Consider the following 18,885-nt stretch of genomic DNA (forward strand, 5'->3'; position numbering starts at 1 on the left):
ATTGGTAATCTTCTTAAGGGGTTTTCGGAAGGTCTTATAACTGAAATAGAAACAGCGCTTCAAAACAAGCTATGGCTGTGCTGATCAAAAACCGTTTGGCATTTACTGTCTCTTCAATAATATGATTAAAAATCGAATTATTTTCAATACCGAGGGGGCTTCGGGCGGGGGGTGGAGGGGGGGGGGAAGGGGGAGGTAATTTTGTCATTTTCTGTAATGGTAACTTTTCATCACTTTTGAGAATGTATATATTGATTAGCATACGAAACGTCAAGTTAATATAGAAACGCGAAAGTTCACGATACACAAGTTGATTTAAAAAGGTGAAAGTTCACAATGTTTATCGCTGCTGCTTTTCAGTTTATTTTTGATTTAGCTTTCAAACATCGGCCTTTGATTCGTTTACAGAAATGGCTCTAACCGCTGACCAAGTCTTTGATAAAATCGGAAGCTTTGGCCGCTTCCAGCTTTTGATGCTCTTGATGTGCAACATCCTCGAATGGTTTTGGTTTGGATGGCCTGTTTTACTGATGACATTTATTGCAGCTGAACCTAGTTGGCGGTGCGTTAACAACGACATTAACCAAAGAAACAGTAGCCTTGGTAACAGTAGCTTTGGTAACAGTAGTCTTCGCAACACTGTCGAGTGCCCTCTTAAAGGAACCATGTCACCAGGAGGCAAAAACTACAACTTCCGTTGTAGTATTTCCAGAAAGTCGTGGGAATTTGATAATGATTATACCTCCGTTGTTACGCAGGTATTTTACGGAAGGCGATTTTAGTATAGGTAATAGCATGATTTGTAGTCATATTTGGCATAAATGCCAAATATCACGTACAAATCATGCTATTATTTGTTTATACTACTACTCTTTTTTGGTTTGTAATTTTCACATGTAGGTATTTCAAATTAAGCTGAAATACCACTGCTCTAAGCCATAAAATTGCAGAAATTTCTCATGTAGTAGTTTAATGATATTAAGATATAATTCTTAAGCGGTAATTAATACTGCGTGTGATCCAAAGCGCGTTGACCTCTACCCTTCGCCTTCTGGGGGTTTAATAGACTGTCTTTAGCTTGTATGTATGTTTTGTTTTCCCAATACTCGCCAAGAGATACTCTTTCCTTCAAATTTAGTGTTCCGAGTCACCTGCATATCTGGGCATAATCAGTTACGCCGAAAAGAAAAAGTGTCAGGTTCCCCTAGGACATCTGTTGGGAAAACCAAACATCTAGGTCCCCGCCGCGCCCCGCTCCGCCCCGTCCACACGTATCCGTTTTTTGTTTGAAAACGGAATTTTTTTCTCCGGTTTGGCCTACCGTCAACACGTATCCGGTGAAACGTATCTTTTCAAAACGCTCTCCAAAGGGGAGATTTTTTAAAACGCCGGCTTTTTGTTTACGTGTGGACGGATCCAAACAGAAGTTTTCGAATACGATGATGCCATGATACATCTTATGCTTCCAGCTTCAAGCATGCTCAGTAAGGGATGCTATCGTATTTCCATTGTTTTAGCGTTTTCGTGTGGACGGGCGAAAACGATTTGGATACGCTACGTGTGGGTGTGTATTTTTGAAAACGGAGAAAAAAATCTCTGTTTTCAAAAATATCAAAAATATCCGGATACGTGTGGACTGGGCCTAAGGTTACGTCCAGACGAATCCGCTTGAAATCGAATACATACTATTTTACACGAATCAGCCCTCAGTTCACACGGAACCAGTGAACCAGCTTTATCCTCTCTTGCCAAAGCTAAAGAAGTCTATTTATAGCACACTTGTGTCTTCACAAAACTCATCTACTTTATTTTTAATTTCTCAGTTCTTTAGCAAAAGTATTTATTCAGCTTGATGATTCTAAGCTAGTTATAATCTTTAAGGAGCTCTGTAGAGGAGTTTCAATCGACTCTTTGCTCAAAAACATGTTATGGCTCTATACATGCAGATGACAACACGGAATTTAAAAGATTTCTTTGTAGCTTGCGGGTTGAAATGTTTGTTTTCCATTTGATGTCAGTCGTTTCTTTCAAATTCACCTTATTGCGCATATGAATGCATATCAAGCTCAGTGAAATGGTAAGAAATTATTATTTATTATAAATTATTATTATTATTATTATTCGTTTTCAGTTTGATCTAGTATGCGATAAAGCCATTTATGGAACAGTATCGTCGTCTTTAATCTTTGTTGGCTGGATCGTGGGTGCTCTCATTGCTGGAGTATTGGCTGACAAATTTGGACGAAAGATCATTGTCTTCTTCTTTGGATTCTTTATTGGTGTCTTTAGTCTGCTGTCCGCGTTCCCAAATGTCTACTGGCTGTTTGCACTGTTTCGTTTCTTGGTCGGCCTTGCTATAGGTGAGTATTCCCAATTTTCGCATTGGGAACTCTAACCCTGTATTAGCTATATCATAATCTGTGTTCCTGAGTCTTTACGAGCCTTTTTGGAAGAGATTTGAATACCAAAGACGGTTTACCTTGCCGGTTTCAAATGTTCCGTGTTTCGAAATCATTTGGATCCTGGTGAAACTTAGGAACCGCTCTGTACTCGAATGAATCTTCTGCAGCGACTGTTGAGTGTTAACGCGAATACGAATGCCCTAAATATGTTTATCAAATCCGGAAACACTTATTGAACCAGGAAAATCTCTTCTGGCAAGAGAGTTCAGTTGTAGCGTAAAGCCTGGCTTCGTTAAACTAGCTTGAAAAAAATGTTGCTTCCTCCTACGTATTTTTACATTCCCGTAAGCGGTTAGCTGCAGTTACAGATACCTTTTTACGCTTCCCGAGAGTGTCCGCTCACAAAAGCTTCCACTGTAGTACATTACTTTTTCTATCTTTATATGTTTTTCCTCGTTTGTTTTGTCAGGGGGTGGGGGAATGAGTTTATTTGTCATTCTCGCTGAATCAGCGGGTCCTCGACACCGAAGTCTTATTGGGACATCCCTTTGGTACTGTTGGACTTTGGCTCTCATTGCCTTGGCTGGAGTCGCTTATCTCATAAGAGACTGGAGAAAACTCTGCATAACATCAGGGATACCAGCCATAGTAGTAGCTGCCTTCTGGTTGTAAGTTACCTCAATGTGTTTTTCAATTCAATTTGATAATTTTATAATACTAAAAACAGACAGACTAGATAGTAAACGTTATTGGTTAGCCTGTGACGTGATCGATAACGGTGCCCCACGGAGCGGGGGACTATTTAATATGTGCCACCCTAAAGTGTTTGGTTTTTGCGCTATTAAGGTCTGAAAACGGGTATAGACTTTGCTCATTTTGGTGTGGAATCTGGTATGGTATTCGAGGGAACTACGGGAGTCTATGAACGTATTTGTCGTTTCAATTCCAAATGAATAAGAGAGAAAGAGTAATGTGCGAAAATAGCCATCGGCGTTTGTTTTACTGTTACGGTGGCCCACTACAGTGGCCCACAGGGGACATGCTGCAAATAAAAAAGGTGCTGCAAATAAAATAACGGCAAAGTATGCACACGCACCGTTTTGAAATAAAGTGGTGTTGACGGGCTAAACACCACCAGAAGCGTATGGAATTTCCGGCGTTTGAGTGGATACGAATTACCCGGAAATGAAATATCTCTGCGGCACGGAAGCAGTGGGGAATGGGACGGTTTCAGTTGAAGTGCAGTATGGGTAGAATGGAGTGCTAGCGAGTTATTTATTTATTTATTTATCTATTTTTATATACTTGATTTACTTAGAGACCGATCGAGTTTCGCGAGGGTTTTAGCTCGTTTTCGTTATTTTTCCTTTGTTTTAGAACAATTATTTTGAATTTACCTTGCTATGTTGGAATACGTGCTTAGTAAATGTAGGTCGAGACCTTCGAGCCGTAAAGCCTTCAAGCCTTCGTAGGAAAGGCTTTTCAGAGAATGAGCCGTGGATCCTTCCCAGATTTCCTGCCGAGTTTTTTTCCTAATGGTATTTTTTTTCTGGCCTCCGTTCTGATACGTGAACCGCATATTTGGCGATGTCCATGCTCACTCGCTATCTACGCTAACATTCAATCATAGCGGGGCTCCCGCGCGCGAAGCGCGCGTGGGACAGAGCCCCATACTCATGGAATATGGTCAACCTCTCTTCGTTTGGTTGTCACGTGATTGACCGAGCGTACGTAGTACGTACGTACGTACGTAGTACGTACGTACGTACGTACATACGTACGTACGCGTCTACAGATTGTACGGGTGGGGTAGGGGAGACTATCAAAAGGAAGGGAGGGGTGTCTCAGGCGTGTCTTGGCAAGTCCACATCTTTAATATAGGATTTTAGGACATTCACAATATGGTCAATTGACAGCTGTCAAAACAGGATAGCCACTGACCAGTATCCCATGACCATATCGCGGGCTCATGTGTCAACTCATCGAGGTGACGTGATTTATTTGGAAGCTGTCTGCTGACCAGTTAATTGTTTTACTAGATCGCGAACAATGTTCAATCTCATACTTTTACTAGTTAAACTGATAATGCACACATATTGGACATTAATGTTTTGATCAATTGACAGCTGTCAAAACAGGGTACCCGCTGACCAGTATCACTTGACCGTATCGCAGGCTTAGGTGTCGACCCATCGAGGTCAAGTATTTTTTTGAAGTTATCCGCTGACAAGTTACTAGTTTTCAAGTGATCGCAGGCTCAAGTTCAAGTTTTTTCTAAATTCATAAGAAATATGTTGTGTTTATGTGCTACACAGTTAAAATTTTGATTGCAAACTGACCTCGGACGCGAAAATTCAGCCAGCTGTTACAGGCAGGGAAGACAGTTGCTTTTGACTTTTCTCACCATGGTCACGCGTTGGTCACGCTCTATGTCCAATTTTTATGCTCTGATTGGTCAAAATTTGACAGGTGAGTTCATGCGAAAAATTTATGCAGCATCTTGAATCTTGTTTACTTTGACAGCTGAAGCTGACAGAGTTTTGTGTCAACTTGTGATGTTTTTAAGTGTCTTTTTCCACTGGATGTGCAAAATGAAATTCAGCTGCTATCAGGAGTCCTCCGTTATTCATGGCTAGTTTGTTTATTGGGTTTTTGGTTGAGGAATACGTCGCTTGTCAAAGTCGGAAATCCGATTTCGGATGGCATTGTTTTCGTTTTCACCTTGCTTGATGCGTAAGAGGATTGCAAAGCCTGAAGCGATACTGGCTTTTCTTGATACCTTTCAGGAGCTGCATCTCGAATGGTAAGCCAGAGAAATTATTGTATTTGATGTTTGTTTTTTTGGATCTAATTTAATGACGTTGAGCGGAGTTTATGCGGTCATTTAGTTTATGCACGTTTGTAAGATTTGAGACAATGATCTGACCGAGTATCAGGTTTGATATAAGCTTACAGAACTTTAAAAAGCCTTTAGACAGTTTCTCACCGCAAATAGAAAGAAAACGTTCCAAAGAATATTTACTTATAATTCTGGCCGGAAAAGAAGCTTTGAGCGATTTTCTTGCCTCGAGTTTGTCTTTGAAAAAAGCAAACACCGGGAAGCCGGCTTAAAACATAAACTTAAGCTTGAAGCTTGAAGACTCAGGATTTTTAGGGATACTTTAACACTTGTCTTCCTGAATGAAAATTGTTGTTTCTGTATATGTTTCACTGAATTATATTTCTTTTATTGATTGTTAGTAGTCCCTCTTGTAATTTTAATCGCTGTGCCGATTGTTTTCAGTGGTTCAGTGAACATCGCTTGCAAGAGTACTCAAATCAAAATGCCGCGCGTTAATAAACCATTTAATAAAAAATAAACAGAATAAATTCTTTATAATGTTGGAGCGTAACTCTGTTAATGTTCATTCAAACACTCGCCACAGCTTGCACTACAAAAGTGAGAACCGGATGGCCGTATAGGTGATTTTGGAAATTTTTTTAACAGTTTATGAATATTGAATGAGTGCAATTTGTATTGTGAAATACTACTTTCTGTCCGAGGTTTGCCGTTATGATAAAAACAGTGCCTCATACTACTGTTTCACCTCAGATGTGATGTATAAATGGTATAAAAGGTTGGTTTACACGCACCCAGATTTGTTGACAAGATTTTGCAAAGTAAACTTGTCGAACGCAAAAAAGTTGGCCTGATTTTTTTTTCCACTAATTAATCTACGGTGATCAAGAGCCATTATGGCTCTTAAATGTGATCGAAGATGATTACCAGTTTTTGGGTGTACATATGAGGCTATCAACTCGATGTAAGATTTGGTTCACTCTTGGGCTGTTTGCAAATTATTTTTCTCTAAAATCAGGTAGCCTTTCCCTCAAAAGTCACATAAATGTGCTCTAAAGTTAACTGAATTGTGGAGTTCGAATACAAGTTTATTGTTTAATTTAAATTATAAATTTATTAATGGGAGCCTCGCTTTTAGCCCTGGCTAAATCTATTTAGTATATACTAAAACAGTGGATAGTGTTTTTCGCGCGCTCTGATTGGCTACTCAATCAGTGAATATCCTGCACTATTCACTGATTCACCTCCAGTTCCTCTGAGCTAGCGACGGCAAACTCGCGTAAGTTGCAAGCAAAATGCCTTCCCGGTTTGCTGCCGTAAACAAACAAAGAAATTTCACAACTAATCAAGCCAGCTGTTTCCGAAATACACGAAGAAGGTGACAAAGTTCGGATTGGAAATTTTAACAAATAAAGCTTTGTCTTTTGAACGAATTTATCGATAAAAACGGGGGAAAAGTTTTTTGTTTACAAATGCAAATTAAGCTGAAGTCTTGCTTACTTTATTTAGTTGAGTTGTTCATAAATAAGCTTAAAACTAAATTTAATAATCTTTTTTTATAGAATGATTTTAAATACAAAGAGAATTCACAACTCCTTTTGTAGAAATTTCCCCGCAAGAGCTAAACAAATGCCTTCAAAAGTTTTAGTTGTCGGCAAGAAAAAGCGACGGCCGCGGCCGCCCGGTCATTACGCGCCAAAATTGTAATCGTTGGCAACAGTATTTGATCAGTTAAAAATCGTCATTTTTGTGCTCAATTATCTCACTGTTTTAGTATATACTAAAACAATTATTCACCTCAGTGTCGGTGGCTAGTCGTGGATATTTACCTCACTGCTTCGCAGTTCGGTAAATATCCAGGACTAGCCACCGACACTGAGGTGAATAATTGTTATATATTATTTCTTTATGTGTATAAAATCACTGTACAATACGCTCTTGACATTATGGTGATGTCACACCGGACGATTCACAACGACGATTTTTAGCGCAACACATCGTTGCAATGTTGGAACAATGTTGTAACTATTTGAAACAATGTCGCAACAATGTTGCAACGCTGTGTTGCGCTAAAAATCGTCGTTGTGAATCGTCTCGTGTAACATCACCATTAGGGAGCTTAAGAAACAACGACGGCGACGTCTACGAAAACGTCACTTAAAAAGTGAAGTCGCGCTGCTTCAAACTTTATCGCGCTTATTCTATCTTATTCTATTCGTCAAATCTTGGCAATTTTTTTCTAGGGTTAAATTCTAAAAGACTGTATCGAAATTCAGAAAAAGAAGAAGAAAGTCGTTGTCTTATTTTTACGTTCTTCACAAAACGTGAAAGTCGTAGTCATGCAGTGACGGCAAGTAAATGTACAAAAATGCGTGATGCACGTGCAAAGTCTTTGTTTTACCAAGAATCTAAACCTATTTCTTTTATGCCGTTCTTGTTGACGTCGCCGTCGCCGTTGCATAAGCTCCCTATTATTCCTCCCCGGTCACATGAACAATTTTTTAAATGACTTTGCTTTTCCTGTGGTGGCATAGTTTCGAATTTTATCGATTATCATACCTCTTTCTCATTATTATTTTATCACTTTTATACCTTAAAGCATTTCTCCAGAGTCTCTACGCTGGTTGTTAGTAAAAGGAAAGATGGAAGAGGCTGAGAAACTATATACGAAAATAGCGCGAATTAACCGCAAAGAACTACCCGAAGAAGGACTGAAAATAGACACTGGAGCAGACATTACTACAAGGCTGGGTGATGTACGAGATTTATTCAAAACTAGAAGTCTCACAAAGACGACGTTAATATCTTGGGTTTGTTGGTGAGTTTTTCTTCATTTATTGACTTCTTTAAAGTTGCATTTGTTCGACCAGACGATTTTTGAAAAAAATGAAGTGACGAATGTAAGTACTCTAAACCATGGTAATAATTCACTGTTACCTCGAGTAGCACGGGGCGGAATAGTGGTTGTAGCCGCTGCCAAATGCCTCCACCTCCACTTCCAACTTGGGTTTTTCTCGAGTTATAATATTTAAGAAAGATTTCGTCACTAACAAATGTAGCAAGGCGATAAGTGTCACTTAACGGGACATGGCGCCGGTAAGCTCCTCGTTTTCAACCTGTTCATATTCAACCTGTGTTTAATGTAAAGAGTTAAGGACCAGTACGGCTCCTGTCTAATCTTGTTAAAACTCTGTTTGTTTACATAAATAAAAACGTCATATGTTGCATATGTGCAGACAATATACTTATTAACCATCATAGCTTACAGCATTAAATAAAAGGACTGCTCGATACTTTCATTTGAATGATTAACCCACAAACCCAAAAACTATCTGGGAGAGCAACCACGGACACTATAGTACAAAGAACAACAAATGTATCGATTTGATTACTTCCAGTACAAATCAGTACTCCAAAGTAGGAACCTTTTAGTCCTACTATTAGTCAGCTCTTCGTTCTCGAGCTCCCGACTAAAGACAGATTAAGTGCTTTCAACCAAGTTTAGATCTCACCTTGCAAATTATATTTTTTAATTTTTTCTACAGGTTTGTGAACTCTATGGTGTACTACGGCGTGTTTCTAAGCGCTCCTACTGTTGGTGGAAGCCTTTACCTAAATTTCTTCCTAGCCAGTCTGGTCGAGCTTCCTGCGATCCCAATTGGTGTCTGGATTTACAACAGGTTGAACACTACTGGAGTCTGTTTTGCCGCATTCGGCATAGAGGCAGCGTGGCCGAGTGGTTAGAGCGCTAAACTATAAATCAGGAGGCCTGCACTGAGTTCAAATGCCGCCCTGACAGCAAACTGAATTTGTTATCTGGAGTACTTACCATTTGACAAAAAAATCCGGTTGGGATGCTGCAGAATTGCCACATCAGTTACGGTTTGAATCCAAAAAAGGGGCAAATTTGTGTAGCGTGAGTCTGGAACGGAGAAGGAACCGAGAAATTGGTAATAGTAAGCAACATTCCGTTTGGTTCATATCAACCGGAATGAACGGACTACCTCAAAAAGTTCTCCTCAATTTTCGGTTGGAATATCCGAAAAGTGACCTTACCGTTTACCTTCCATCCCAAATTTTCTGTCAAATGGCAAGCACCCCGCTAATCCAGAGTTCAGATCAGTCGGCCACGCTTTTTAAATAGCCAACTGATTCGCCATCTACCATTTGGTATTCTATACCTTGTTATGTTCCATTTCAGGTTTTTAGTTTAACAATCCCTTATCAAAAAGCCCAATAATGGAGGAGAATAATTAAGTATGCATTACAATGGAACCTCGCCTTAGGACCGGCCATCCCGTTTATCGCGCTTATTCCATCTATTACAGTTCGTCAAATGTTGGCAACTTTTTCTTGAGTTGAATTCTAAAAGATTGTACCGAAGTTCAGGAAAAGAAAAATAAAGTTATTGTCTTGTGTTCACGTTCTCCACACAACGTGAAATTAGGCATTTTTACGTCGTAGTCGTGCACTGGGCAAAGAAATGTACAAAAAAGCGTCCAGAGGTGTTGTTTTGCCAATCCAAACCGATTGTGTTTTCTCCGTTGTCGCTGACGTCGTCGTCATCATTGCTAAAGCTCCCTATTATCCAACACTTCAATGAAAAGGCAAGCCTAACCAGTGTCCCCTTCTCTTCACTGTTGAGTTTGGGGGTCGGGAGAAGTTAATAGGCGGGAACTGAGAATCTAGCTTCAGATTACGGTAATTTAAAACAAATACACTTGTTTCTGTATTACAGATTTGGGCGAAAAAAGGGAGTTGTTATTCCCATGCTGTTGGCCGCTGTTGGAGCCGCAGGCTCAGTGCTGTTAACAACTGACGATGAATCGAACAAAGGTACTGTCAGTATAGTGGAGCCCTAGATGCCCGTGCGGACAACGGACATCATTCCTGTGTCCCGTCAGTCCAAACTACCATATCCCGTCAACCCCGGTTTACGGATACTATCCATCTGAGGACTGTCTATGACTGAATATCCTACCAGTGAAAAACTAACAGAAACGGTGAACGACCTTCTTTAAGTTAGTCCTGTCTAATACTTAGTCCACCTGGCGAAGTCGCAAACTAACCCTTTGGCACGTAATAGGTAAAGTCGCGGATTCCATTGTCGTGTTTCACCATCAATTCTTAAAAGGTAGCTTTAGTCCGAGACTAATGAATTATCGTGAGTTTTCTTTAGGCTGAATTTGTTAAAGTTACAGTTGAGAAATTGAACCGCGTTCTCTTAAAAAAGTGTCTGCTTTAGTCTTTATACCGATGTGTCCATGACATTTGTTTTTCTGGTAGCTCGCTTAATACGGACACCCGGATAATAAGGACACTCTGACTGTCTGTACTATCAATTAATTGCACATCAAACGATGGTGAGATTTCTAAGGAGGATAACTTCAGTTTCAGACATGCATGAGACTGATTCAATCTTTTTTGTTCTCTAGGTTTTCTTGCGGGCAAAATCTTCCTGTCAATGGTATGGGCTAAATTCTGGATTATGATTTCGTTTGACGGAGTGTATATATACTCCTCCGAGTTATTCCCTACCGTGGTAAGGTATGTATATAATGTAGGGGTCCACTGCTGGACAGAAGTTTATACTAATGTACAGTCGAAGCTCCAAGTGCGGCCATCTCCCATAGGCGACCTCTTATCCAAAACACTAACATTTTACTAGTCAAAGCCTATAGTTAGAATTTCTTGTGGACGACCACCTCTTGAAAGCAACCGTAGCCACTTTTTTAATTGGACATAACTTATTTTACAATTTCCCATTGTTTTTAACCCTGTTTTGAGAGATGGTCTGATCTCGTTCGATGTATTATGTTCGCTGCATGTACTGATACTTCTTTTTATATAAAGAGCGTTTTATGATGACATAGAACTGCCACATCACGTAACTAGAAGTAAAGATTGCGTGCAACAAGTTCTCTTCCCAGAAGTAGATATATGTCGGGATTTCTCCAGAGAGACTCGCCCTTTGACTTGATTGACTTGATTCCAGCAAGCGACTTCCTCACGTAAGCGATCACGACCGAGTCTTAGCACTCACTTTGGGTGGTTGCTTACGGGCGTTTGAGATGTTTTTGATTGATGAGCTTACTTTATTTCCCAGAAATGTTGGTATGGGTACGAGCACAACGGCTGCCAGGATTGGCTCTTTTCTTTCTCCTTATGTTGTTTATTCGGTAAGTAACTCCAATGCAAGAGAAATTTATTAATTTGCAGTTGTCTGTAACCTCAGTTTAGCGGCTGTGCATGTAACCTTAAGAAACCAAATGCTAAGAATATCATCTCTGCTATGTTTTTGAACCCAGAAATCATTAAGCACAAAGATTGTGTCTGTGCAAACTCCCAAATAACACCAATTGGATTGATGTACAAATTCATTGAGACCCATGCCTTTTTATTTCCATAGCAACGCGCTCATCCTATCGTTCCATACGTCATCATGGGCGTAGCGGCTCTCGTTGCCGGGTTCCTCTGCATTTTACTGCCTGAGACCCGCTTCAAACCAACACTGGAAACTCTTTCTCAGACGCCAAGCAGTTATAGCACTCAAGAGGAGGGAAAATATACCGACACTACGGACGGAGGTGAAAAGAAAGCGCTCGTAGAAATTAATGAGGAATCTGGAACCGAGAAGCCAGGCAAAGACAGCACTGAAGAAGAGCAGAAAGATGAAAATAGAGACGAAACGGAAGTGCTTATTTCAGAAGTGGAATAGCCGTCATTGTAAAATACAGTTGTATTAGTAATGATAACAGGACTGAGTGGAGTCCAATTCGGTCTGTAATAATGCGAGTGATTACTGAGTGTTTTATCAAGAGTATGATTACAGACCGAATTGGACGACACGAAGTTCTCTTACCAATTAATCATAACTTTAACAAAATTTGTGATATATAAGGCTCTTTTTTTAAAATCAAAACAGTAGAAATTCCACTTTTTTTTTGCTAGCAGCAGTGAAAAAAAGCCATTGAAGTGGGTACTTGATAGCGCGTTTTGTCCAATTACTTCGGCATGACGCGTACTATCCTATTAAATTGTCCTACTAAGGCTGAAATCAAGGCAGTTGATAGCCAATCAGATCTGAGAAGTTTGTTATAGTTATGATTAATTCATTAATAGTATGTAGCAGATAAAGGCTTTACTGAGCAGCTAATTTGAAAAGTGCGGTAATAACACTCAAATAAAGAGGTGTTATCGTAAAGTGGAGATCAGTGACGTAGCTAGAATCCAGAGGATTCAGAACGTAGCAGCGCGCTTCATGTTCCAAGAGAGCTAAAATTGCCTCATAACTCCGTTATCACATTCACCACATTCATGGCTGCCTGTTAACAACGTGTTAATTTTAAGGTGTTATCAATAACTTTCATTAATGTCAGATAGCTGCGGGACAGAACTATATTCGTTAGCATTAAATGATTGAATAAAGTACCAGAACTAAGGGTAATTCTATGGAATTGAAATTCTTTCATCAAGAGAGAGTGAATGGTGTTTGTCTTGCATGAAATACCCCCTCTTTAAACAAATTCTTCCCTCGTGTTTCTCAGCCGCTCTTAAGCTCCGTTTAAACGGACGCAACATCGTTGGCCCAAACAACTCCCAACTTTGTTGGATATCTGACTTGTTGCGTCTGTTTACACACCCTTTTACATGTTGCTGCGTGTTGTTGGGAGATGTTGTGCAAACCTTGAGCCAACAACTACCAACATTTCTTTTTTTCGGTGATCGCGATCGCGTGGATTCTCTTGCACAGCTCTTTATACATTGTTTGGGCCAGGCTAGCCTGCGTAGCTGGTTCATGAAAGTATAAGTCTCTTCAATTTTCAAAGAAAATAAATTTCAGAGCAGCATGAGTGGGATTCGAACCCGCTGCCTACATTCTGCAGTCCAGTAGCACTACGCTACGGACTGAGGATTCACCATTGAAGTGTTTGATTTGATTTTCAAGCTATATGGCAACAACCCTAACCCTACATGAAACCAAACGGTTTTGAGTCAATGCTTAACCCTAACGACTATTCACAGGGCTCAACCCTAATCAGTAACGACAATAGGGAGCTTAAACAACAACGGTGCGAAGGCAACGAGAACTACCAAAAAATCGATAGGTTTCTGTTAGCAAAACAGCAACTTGGCAAGTACATCACGCTTTTGTGTACATTTTTTTGCGTCGTTGCACGGCTGCGACATGAAACTTCCTAATTTAACACGCCCGCTTTACGTAGTTGGTGAACACAATGAAAAAAAATTTTGTTTTTCTTTTTCTTAAGTTAGATACGGTCCTTTCCGATTTCGCCAACATTTGACAAACTAAGTGAAATTGAGTTCAGTTTTTAATTGACGTTTTCGGTTTGTTGTCATCCAGAAATTTTGCTACCATGGCAACGTGACGTAACGACTTCTCCTCTCTATTTTCAATGCTTAAAATTGTCAGTGCTTAAATTTAATCAATGTAAGTCAGTACTCACTCGAATATATGAAATTACTTTGTGTACGCATCATAAAGCCTGGTTTCCATATGATCGTCCGGATCGTCCGGATCGTCCGGATCGTCTGAAGATCATTTGAGGCGACTGGGACGATCCGGACGATCATATGGAAACCAGGCTTAAGTTTTCCGAGGGTACTTTAAGACATGGAAACAAAAATTACCCCGTAATACGTAAGCCACAGTTTTATTTGGCCGCAAACTATTCGTCTATGGAAATTGCGTTGTAGGTGGTATGAGAATCATGGTTCTTCAGGGATGATTACGGCCGGTTGAAGTGTAAATGTGTTAAGCTCTGGTTGGCACATTGGTGTACGTTGTGGTAGACCGTAGGTAATTGCTCCAATTTTTCCGTTACGATAAAGGCAGACTACTGTAATTCTTTCTGGACCAGTAATGTCATATGTACACACTGAGGCAACTGGATACACGCACGCCTTTCTTGCAATCTACCTTGGTGATAAATTCTTAAACAGATCATAATCTTAATAATTAAAAACTTAAAATATAGAATTAGGCTTGCATAAAATAGCCGCATCGAAGGAGGGAGTCTTTTTGTCTACCGTTTTCATTATTTGTTTCGTAAACTGAGCACTGACGTTTTGAAACATGCAGAAGAATTCGAGTATTAACCCAAGAAATGATTCTGTATTGCTAGCAGGGTCTTTAGGCCGAGCAGACGGTGTGGCTTGGTGCAGTGCTTTTGCTGTAGTATCGTTCTTCACGGTTGTGGGGAATTTACTTGCAGTCATAGTGTTTGCTTTAAACAAAAAGCTTCGAAAGAACAGTTTCCTTCTGGTCATAAACATGGCATTTGCCGATTTACTGTTGGGAGCTGTGTCTCTTCCATTGTTCATTTACCAGCTTGGAGGTAATTTTGAGCTTTGGCAAGGAGAGTGGAGTTCCTCTTTGGAAATGCTTTATCGCGTTGTGGATACCGTTTGCGCTCAGTCCTCAATAATTACTGCTGCTTTTATCGCACTAGAGAGGTTTTACTCAATAGGTTGGCCATTGAAACACAGATCTATTGCTACAAGACGCGCATACTACGCTCTCATTGCTTTAGTCTGGATTTTGGCAGTAGTCATCTCGTCTGCAATTATTCACACACTAAAGAACCAGCCAATTCATGTCTCGATTTATATATGGATGGCATACGCTTGTAGCTTGATGCTGATAATATCTGGTTGTTACATCGGCATTTGGAGAAAATACAAGCAAGGAGGAAACTTATTGCAAGCTCAAAACAGACGGTTGGCACGAAATAATAAGCAATCAACCAAGACCCTTTTGGTCATTGCTCTTGTCGTTTTGATGTCATGGCTTCCTTTAGTTATAACTAATACTATTTGCGTTTACGTTCCAGTAAGCCAGGATGTTTTGCTTTTCGTAAATCTTCTAAACTTCAGCAATTCCTTCGCAAATCCTGTAATTTATTCACTAAGAATCCCTGAATTTAGAAAAGCGTTGTTTCTTAGTGCCAGGACGACTGGAAAGCCTTCTGTTGCGCGCCTTGCGGTCAATTCCACGAAAATTCAACTGCAGGTCACTTTAAGACATGAACTCAAATTAAATGAACTTCTTCAGGAGGAAAACAAGGATGAGGCTTTTGAAACTGAAACAGAACTTCTGAAGCTGACAGAACATTAGTTTTCAAAGCAAAATTGTTTAGTTGCCGTTTTAGAACGATGTTTTCGTTGCGGGTAGTTCGACAGGTGATGACCAGTTTGCGGTTTCATACACAGTTATCAAATAAATTATTGGTACACTTTTTATTCCTCGTCTGGCAAATTATCGTAAACTAAGCTACAGGTCCATTTTTCGTCTTGAATGAGGAGAAGAAAAGAGTACGCCAAGAGGGAGTAAAGCGAAAGGCTCTGCTAGTTTAGTGCATAGCACTCTCCAATCAAATAGATAAGCCTTAATGAGGTTTTAAAAGCGCTCCAATGACCTTCTTTAGGGGGAAAGCACAACGGCGATTGAGATAAAGAACACAACTTGTTGTAACAACAAAAGCTTAATAAGCTGAGCTCTGATTTAAATAGGTAAAAAATTAAAATGAAGGAATGAAAAGGAAATAAAGGCAAGCCAACACCACTTGTGTTCTCATAAACGACCATTTTGATGATTTAATTGTTCCAAGGCGAAAAGTAGATTTAAATATTAATTTGATGAGCTTATATGAAACTAGTCCTTATTAACAACTATTCTTTGATAAAAAAATATTACAACTATAAAACTGGGTAATTAAATAATAACGTGATGTAGTCATTATCAAAGTGTAATATGAAGTGAAATACACTGTGATATGAAACAGTTAAATAAATAAAATTATGAGCAAAATATAAAGCTCATATTAGGGTGATTTGTTTTGACCTAATGAAATGATAACGCACGATTAACCAGCTGAATTAGTTTGCAGCGGTCCTTTTTAGGTAAGGTCAAACTAATCAACTGGAACACTGTACCGCTTTAATGGTCTTAAATGTCTACCCTATATTAAGTTTAAGACAGAATGGAAATACTATCTCTGCTTGTTTCATCACTGATTTAATTATTTTTTCTCTGCTTTCATTTGTTTGAAGGTGGCGGTGTTCAGCTAGAAAGCTCTTGTTACTTTGGACATTGCACACATATGTCAATTGCCTCTTCTTAATTATTATTCGTTATCCTTTTTTTCTGCTATTGTTATACATGTTCGTGTAATTGTCCTAGATAGTGTACAAAAAAGAATTCAGTGAACTGTCGTTCACATATGAGGTGTTTAACCAGATGGGCTTGCGTAAAGGGTGAGCGACCTTGATGACATCTTGTTGTTCACGTTAACATTGTTACCACCTTAAAACTGGCTTTTTTCAGTGAGCATCTACTAGGTAATATCATTATCAGGGTACAAAGGATTTTCACGAGAGACAAATCACGTAGGATTCATTTCTACTCCATTCCTTGCATCACCAGGAGAAACTTTAGACGAATATTTATGAAAGATCTTCTTTCTGCAAAAGATAAGGACAAGGCCGTAAAAAGCATGTACAGTGTACTACTGTTAACCAGCTCTTCGATTAAAATGTAAATAAAACTCGCGCAGCATCTTCCCCAGGTACCGAGTGAGCAGAGGAGGCTTGGAACCGAGCGCAATAGCCTAAAATTCTTCCTCGGCGAATTAATTTTCCCGACAAGCTAGACAGGTGACGTCACATCCAAAATCGCTGAGGACGGATTGGAACGAGGTTAGAACTCGTGTAACATTAGAAACAATTAAAGTCATTTACGGCAAACGCAAACGTGAATTTGCACCACGTGACCAAGTTTTCCCTTTATTTGTCCTTCATTGTTTAATGCTTTTACATAAATATTACTAGTCTCAGGCAAATTTTGTCAATAAGAATTGTTTTTGATAGCTTTTATTTTTTTGTATTTTGTATTTTATTTTTCACTATCTTTTTTCAGAAATTCTCACCTTTAATCTGGCCTTTGCCGTTTACCTTAAAAGTAATTCTAAATGTCTCTATTGCGAAAAACATATAGCATTCGAAAAGTGTCAAACAAAAAAGTGCTCTGAGTGTTAATGATATACGAAATAAATCATATATGAACTGCGGAAATGAAATCATTGCCAGAAATAGTGGACATTTCGCGCCCGTGATTAATTGTCAGCGGAATCTCATTTCCAAAATGGCGGACAAAAACGATCGTAGTCAGGGAAAGCGTATCCCCTGCGATTTTTAAAATAATTTGAGCTCTGTGGATCTGTTTTACGAAGAAAAAAGCTGGAATGAAACATCTTGCAAGAAAATGTTAGGTTTATACTCGGCCGAGCGGCTGATAGCAACAAAACAGTACGCGGCTGTACCTTTCGTGACATTTTCGTGACATTTTCGTGACAATTTTGTTTTAAAACCAAGCCTGGTAGGCTAATCGAGGATTTTTGAATGCCTGGAACCTAGTTTATATCCCGTGAAGCATCTCTGGAGTTGTAGCAACAACCAAAATGGCGATTCGGTGAGGTTTGGAGTTGTGAAGCTTTGTCCGACCGAAATAAGTCATTCGCAACCATGGCGTCCATTACTGGACTACAGATGGAAAAATGCGGGAAATAATGCGCCTTTGGAAGTATTTTCCAGTGCAAAAATCGTCCTTTTAACGACTGTTTTGGAAACATCTTCCATCGCAGAAGTGATATCGAGTCGTGCAAATTTACTTCAGTGAAGGGTTTATAATGGTAATTGAACTGAGTGGAGTGAAATTTGGTCTGAAATCATACGCGTGATTTCAAAATCGAATGAGCGCGCAGCGCGAGTTCGATTTGAAATCACAAGTATGATTTCAGACTAAAATTGCACGACACGAAGTTCAATTACCACTTTATTACATCCATTTTGAAATCGCAGAATTTAGTCAGTACTAATATTTTATTGATCGGGTAGCTGGTTTGTTAAAGCCGAAACAAAAAGGCTTTTACATCTCATTTTATTATTTCGAAACAGAAATGATGCGATATAGAACAAAAATGATGCGATTTAAAACAGAAATGATGCGATTTAGAACATGAATGACGCGATTTGGAACAGATGCGATTTAGAGCAAAAAATGGTGCGATTTAGGAATAAATCACACTGCTGAGAGCCAATCAGATTGCACGGATAGCCAGTGATTTCAAAGTGGATGTAATAAATCCTCTAATCGACGAGTATTCCGCATGACTTCGGCAAGATTTTAAGACAATGTATGGAGAAATGGAGCATACAACGATAAATAAAAGTGGCCACTTCGAGAAGTAAGTAAACCTACTTCTAATTAGCTATTTTTAACCCAGATGCGAAGGTTGCACAGCACTTAACATGTTTCGAGTCGTGCAGCGAACACCCGTGAGCTCATAATCGATATATTTGAAAAAGTTTCCTTATCTCCATACATTTTCTTATACGAATTCGCAGCCATTGTGGCCTTGGTGCGCACGCGCAACCGCCATCTTGTCCCTAATTTCTGGCAATGGAAAATGAAGAAATGATCGTCGCAGTGAATGCAATTTATGCAATGGCGTAAAAAAGCCTGAAAAAAATTCAGGACTTCAACGTCATTTCCGCAGTTCCTATATGATTTATTTCATATGCCATTAACACTCATTCCTTTCATGGGAACATATGAACCCACAA

General features: G+C 39.5%; 3 protein-coding genes across 3 annotated transcripts in view; 2 read left to right on the forward strand and 1 right to left on the reverse strand.

Annotated features, from left to right (window-relative positions):
• Positions 1-410: 410 nt before the first annotated feature.
• On the forward strand, positions 411-12,735 carry LOC140929049 (solute carrier family 22 member 15-like). Its single transcript, XM_073378876.1, has 9 exons — positions 411-758; positions 2,132-2,360; positions 2,872-3,070; positions 7,841-8,059; positions 8,787-8,921; positions 9,980-10,077; positions 10,677-10,788; positions 11,348-11,420; positions 11,651-12,735. Exons 1-9 carry the CDS (start codon positions 411-413, stop codon positions 11,957-11,959), a joined length of 1,722 nt encoding a protein of 573 aa, XP_073234977.1. The 3' UTR covers positions 11,960-12,735.
• A 1,552-nt stretch (positions 12,736-14,287) lies between these two features.
• On the forward strand, positions 14,288-15,435 carry LOC140929052 (adenosine receptor A1-like). Its single transcript, XM_073378878.1, has one exon. The coding sequence runs from the start codon at positions 14,339-14,341 to the stop codon at positions 15,377-15,379; it is 1,041 nt and encodes a 346-aa protein (XP_073234979.1). The 5' UTR covers positions 14,288-14,338; the 3' UTR covers positions 15,380-15,435.
• A 138-nt stretch (positions 15,436-15,573) lies between these two features.
• Positions 15,574-18,885, reverse strand: part of LOC140929051 (uncharacterized) — an 11,925-nt gene continuing 8,613 nt past the window's right edge. Inside the window, exon 6 of the mRNA XM_073378877.1 lies at positions 15,574-16,725. Within this exon, the coding sequence (XP_073234978.1) occupies positions 16,647-16,725 (79 nt within the window). The 3' untranslated portion in view covers positions 15,574-16,646. The remainder of the gene's footprint in view (positions 16,726-18,885) is intronic.

Source organism: Porites lutea, chromosome 2 (assembly GCF_958299795.1).
Source record: "Porites lutea chromosome 2, jaPorLute2.1, whole genome shotgun sequence".
Lineage (NCBI taxonomy): Eukaryota > Metazoa > Cnidaria > Anthozoa > Scleractinia > Poritidae > Porites > Porites lutea.

Excerpts from the sequence above, each read along its gene's own strand:
- LOC140929049 (XM_073378876.1), top strand. The coding sequence starts at position 411 with ATGGCTCTAACCGCTGACCAAGTCTTTGATAAAATCGGAAGCTTTGGC. Across the intron at positions 759-2,131 it reads ATACCTCCGTTGTTACGCAG|TTTGATCTAGTATGCGATAA; the intron begins GTATTTTACGGA and ends ATTCGTTTTCAG. Across the intron at positions 8,060-8,786 it reads TTAATATCTTGGGTTTGTTG|GTTTGTGAACTCTATGGTGT; the intron begins GTGAGTTTTTCT and ends TTTTTTCTACAG.
- LOC140929052 (XM_073378878.1), top strand. The coding sequence starts at position 14,339 with ATGCAGAAGAATTCGAGTATTAACCCAAGAAATGATTCTGTATTGCTA.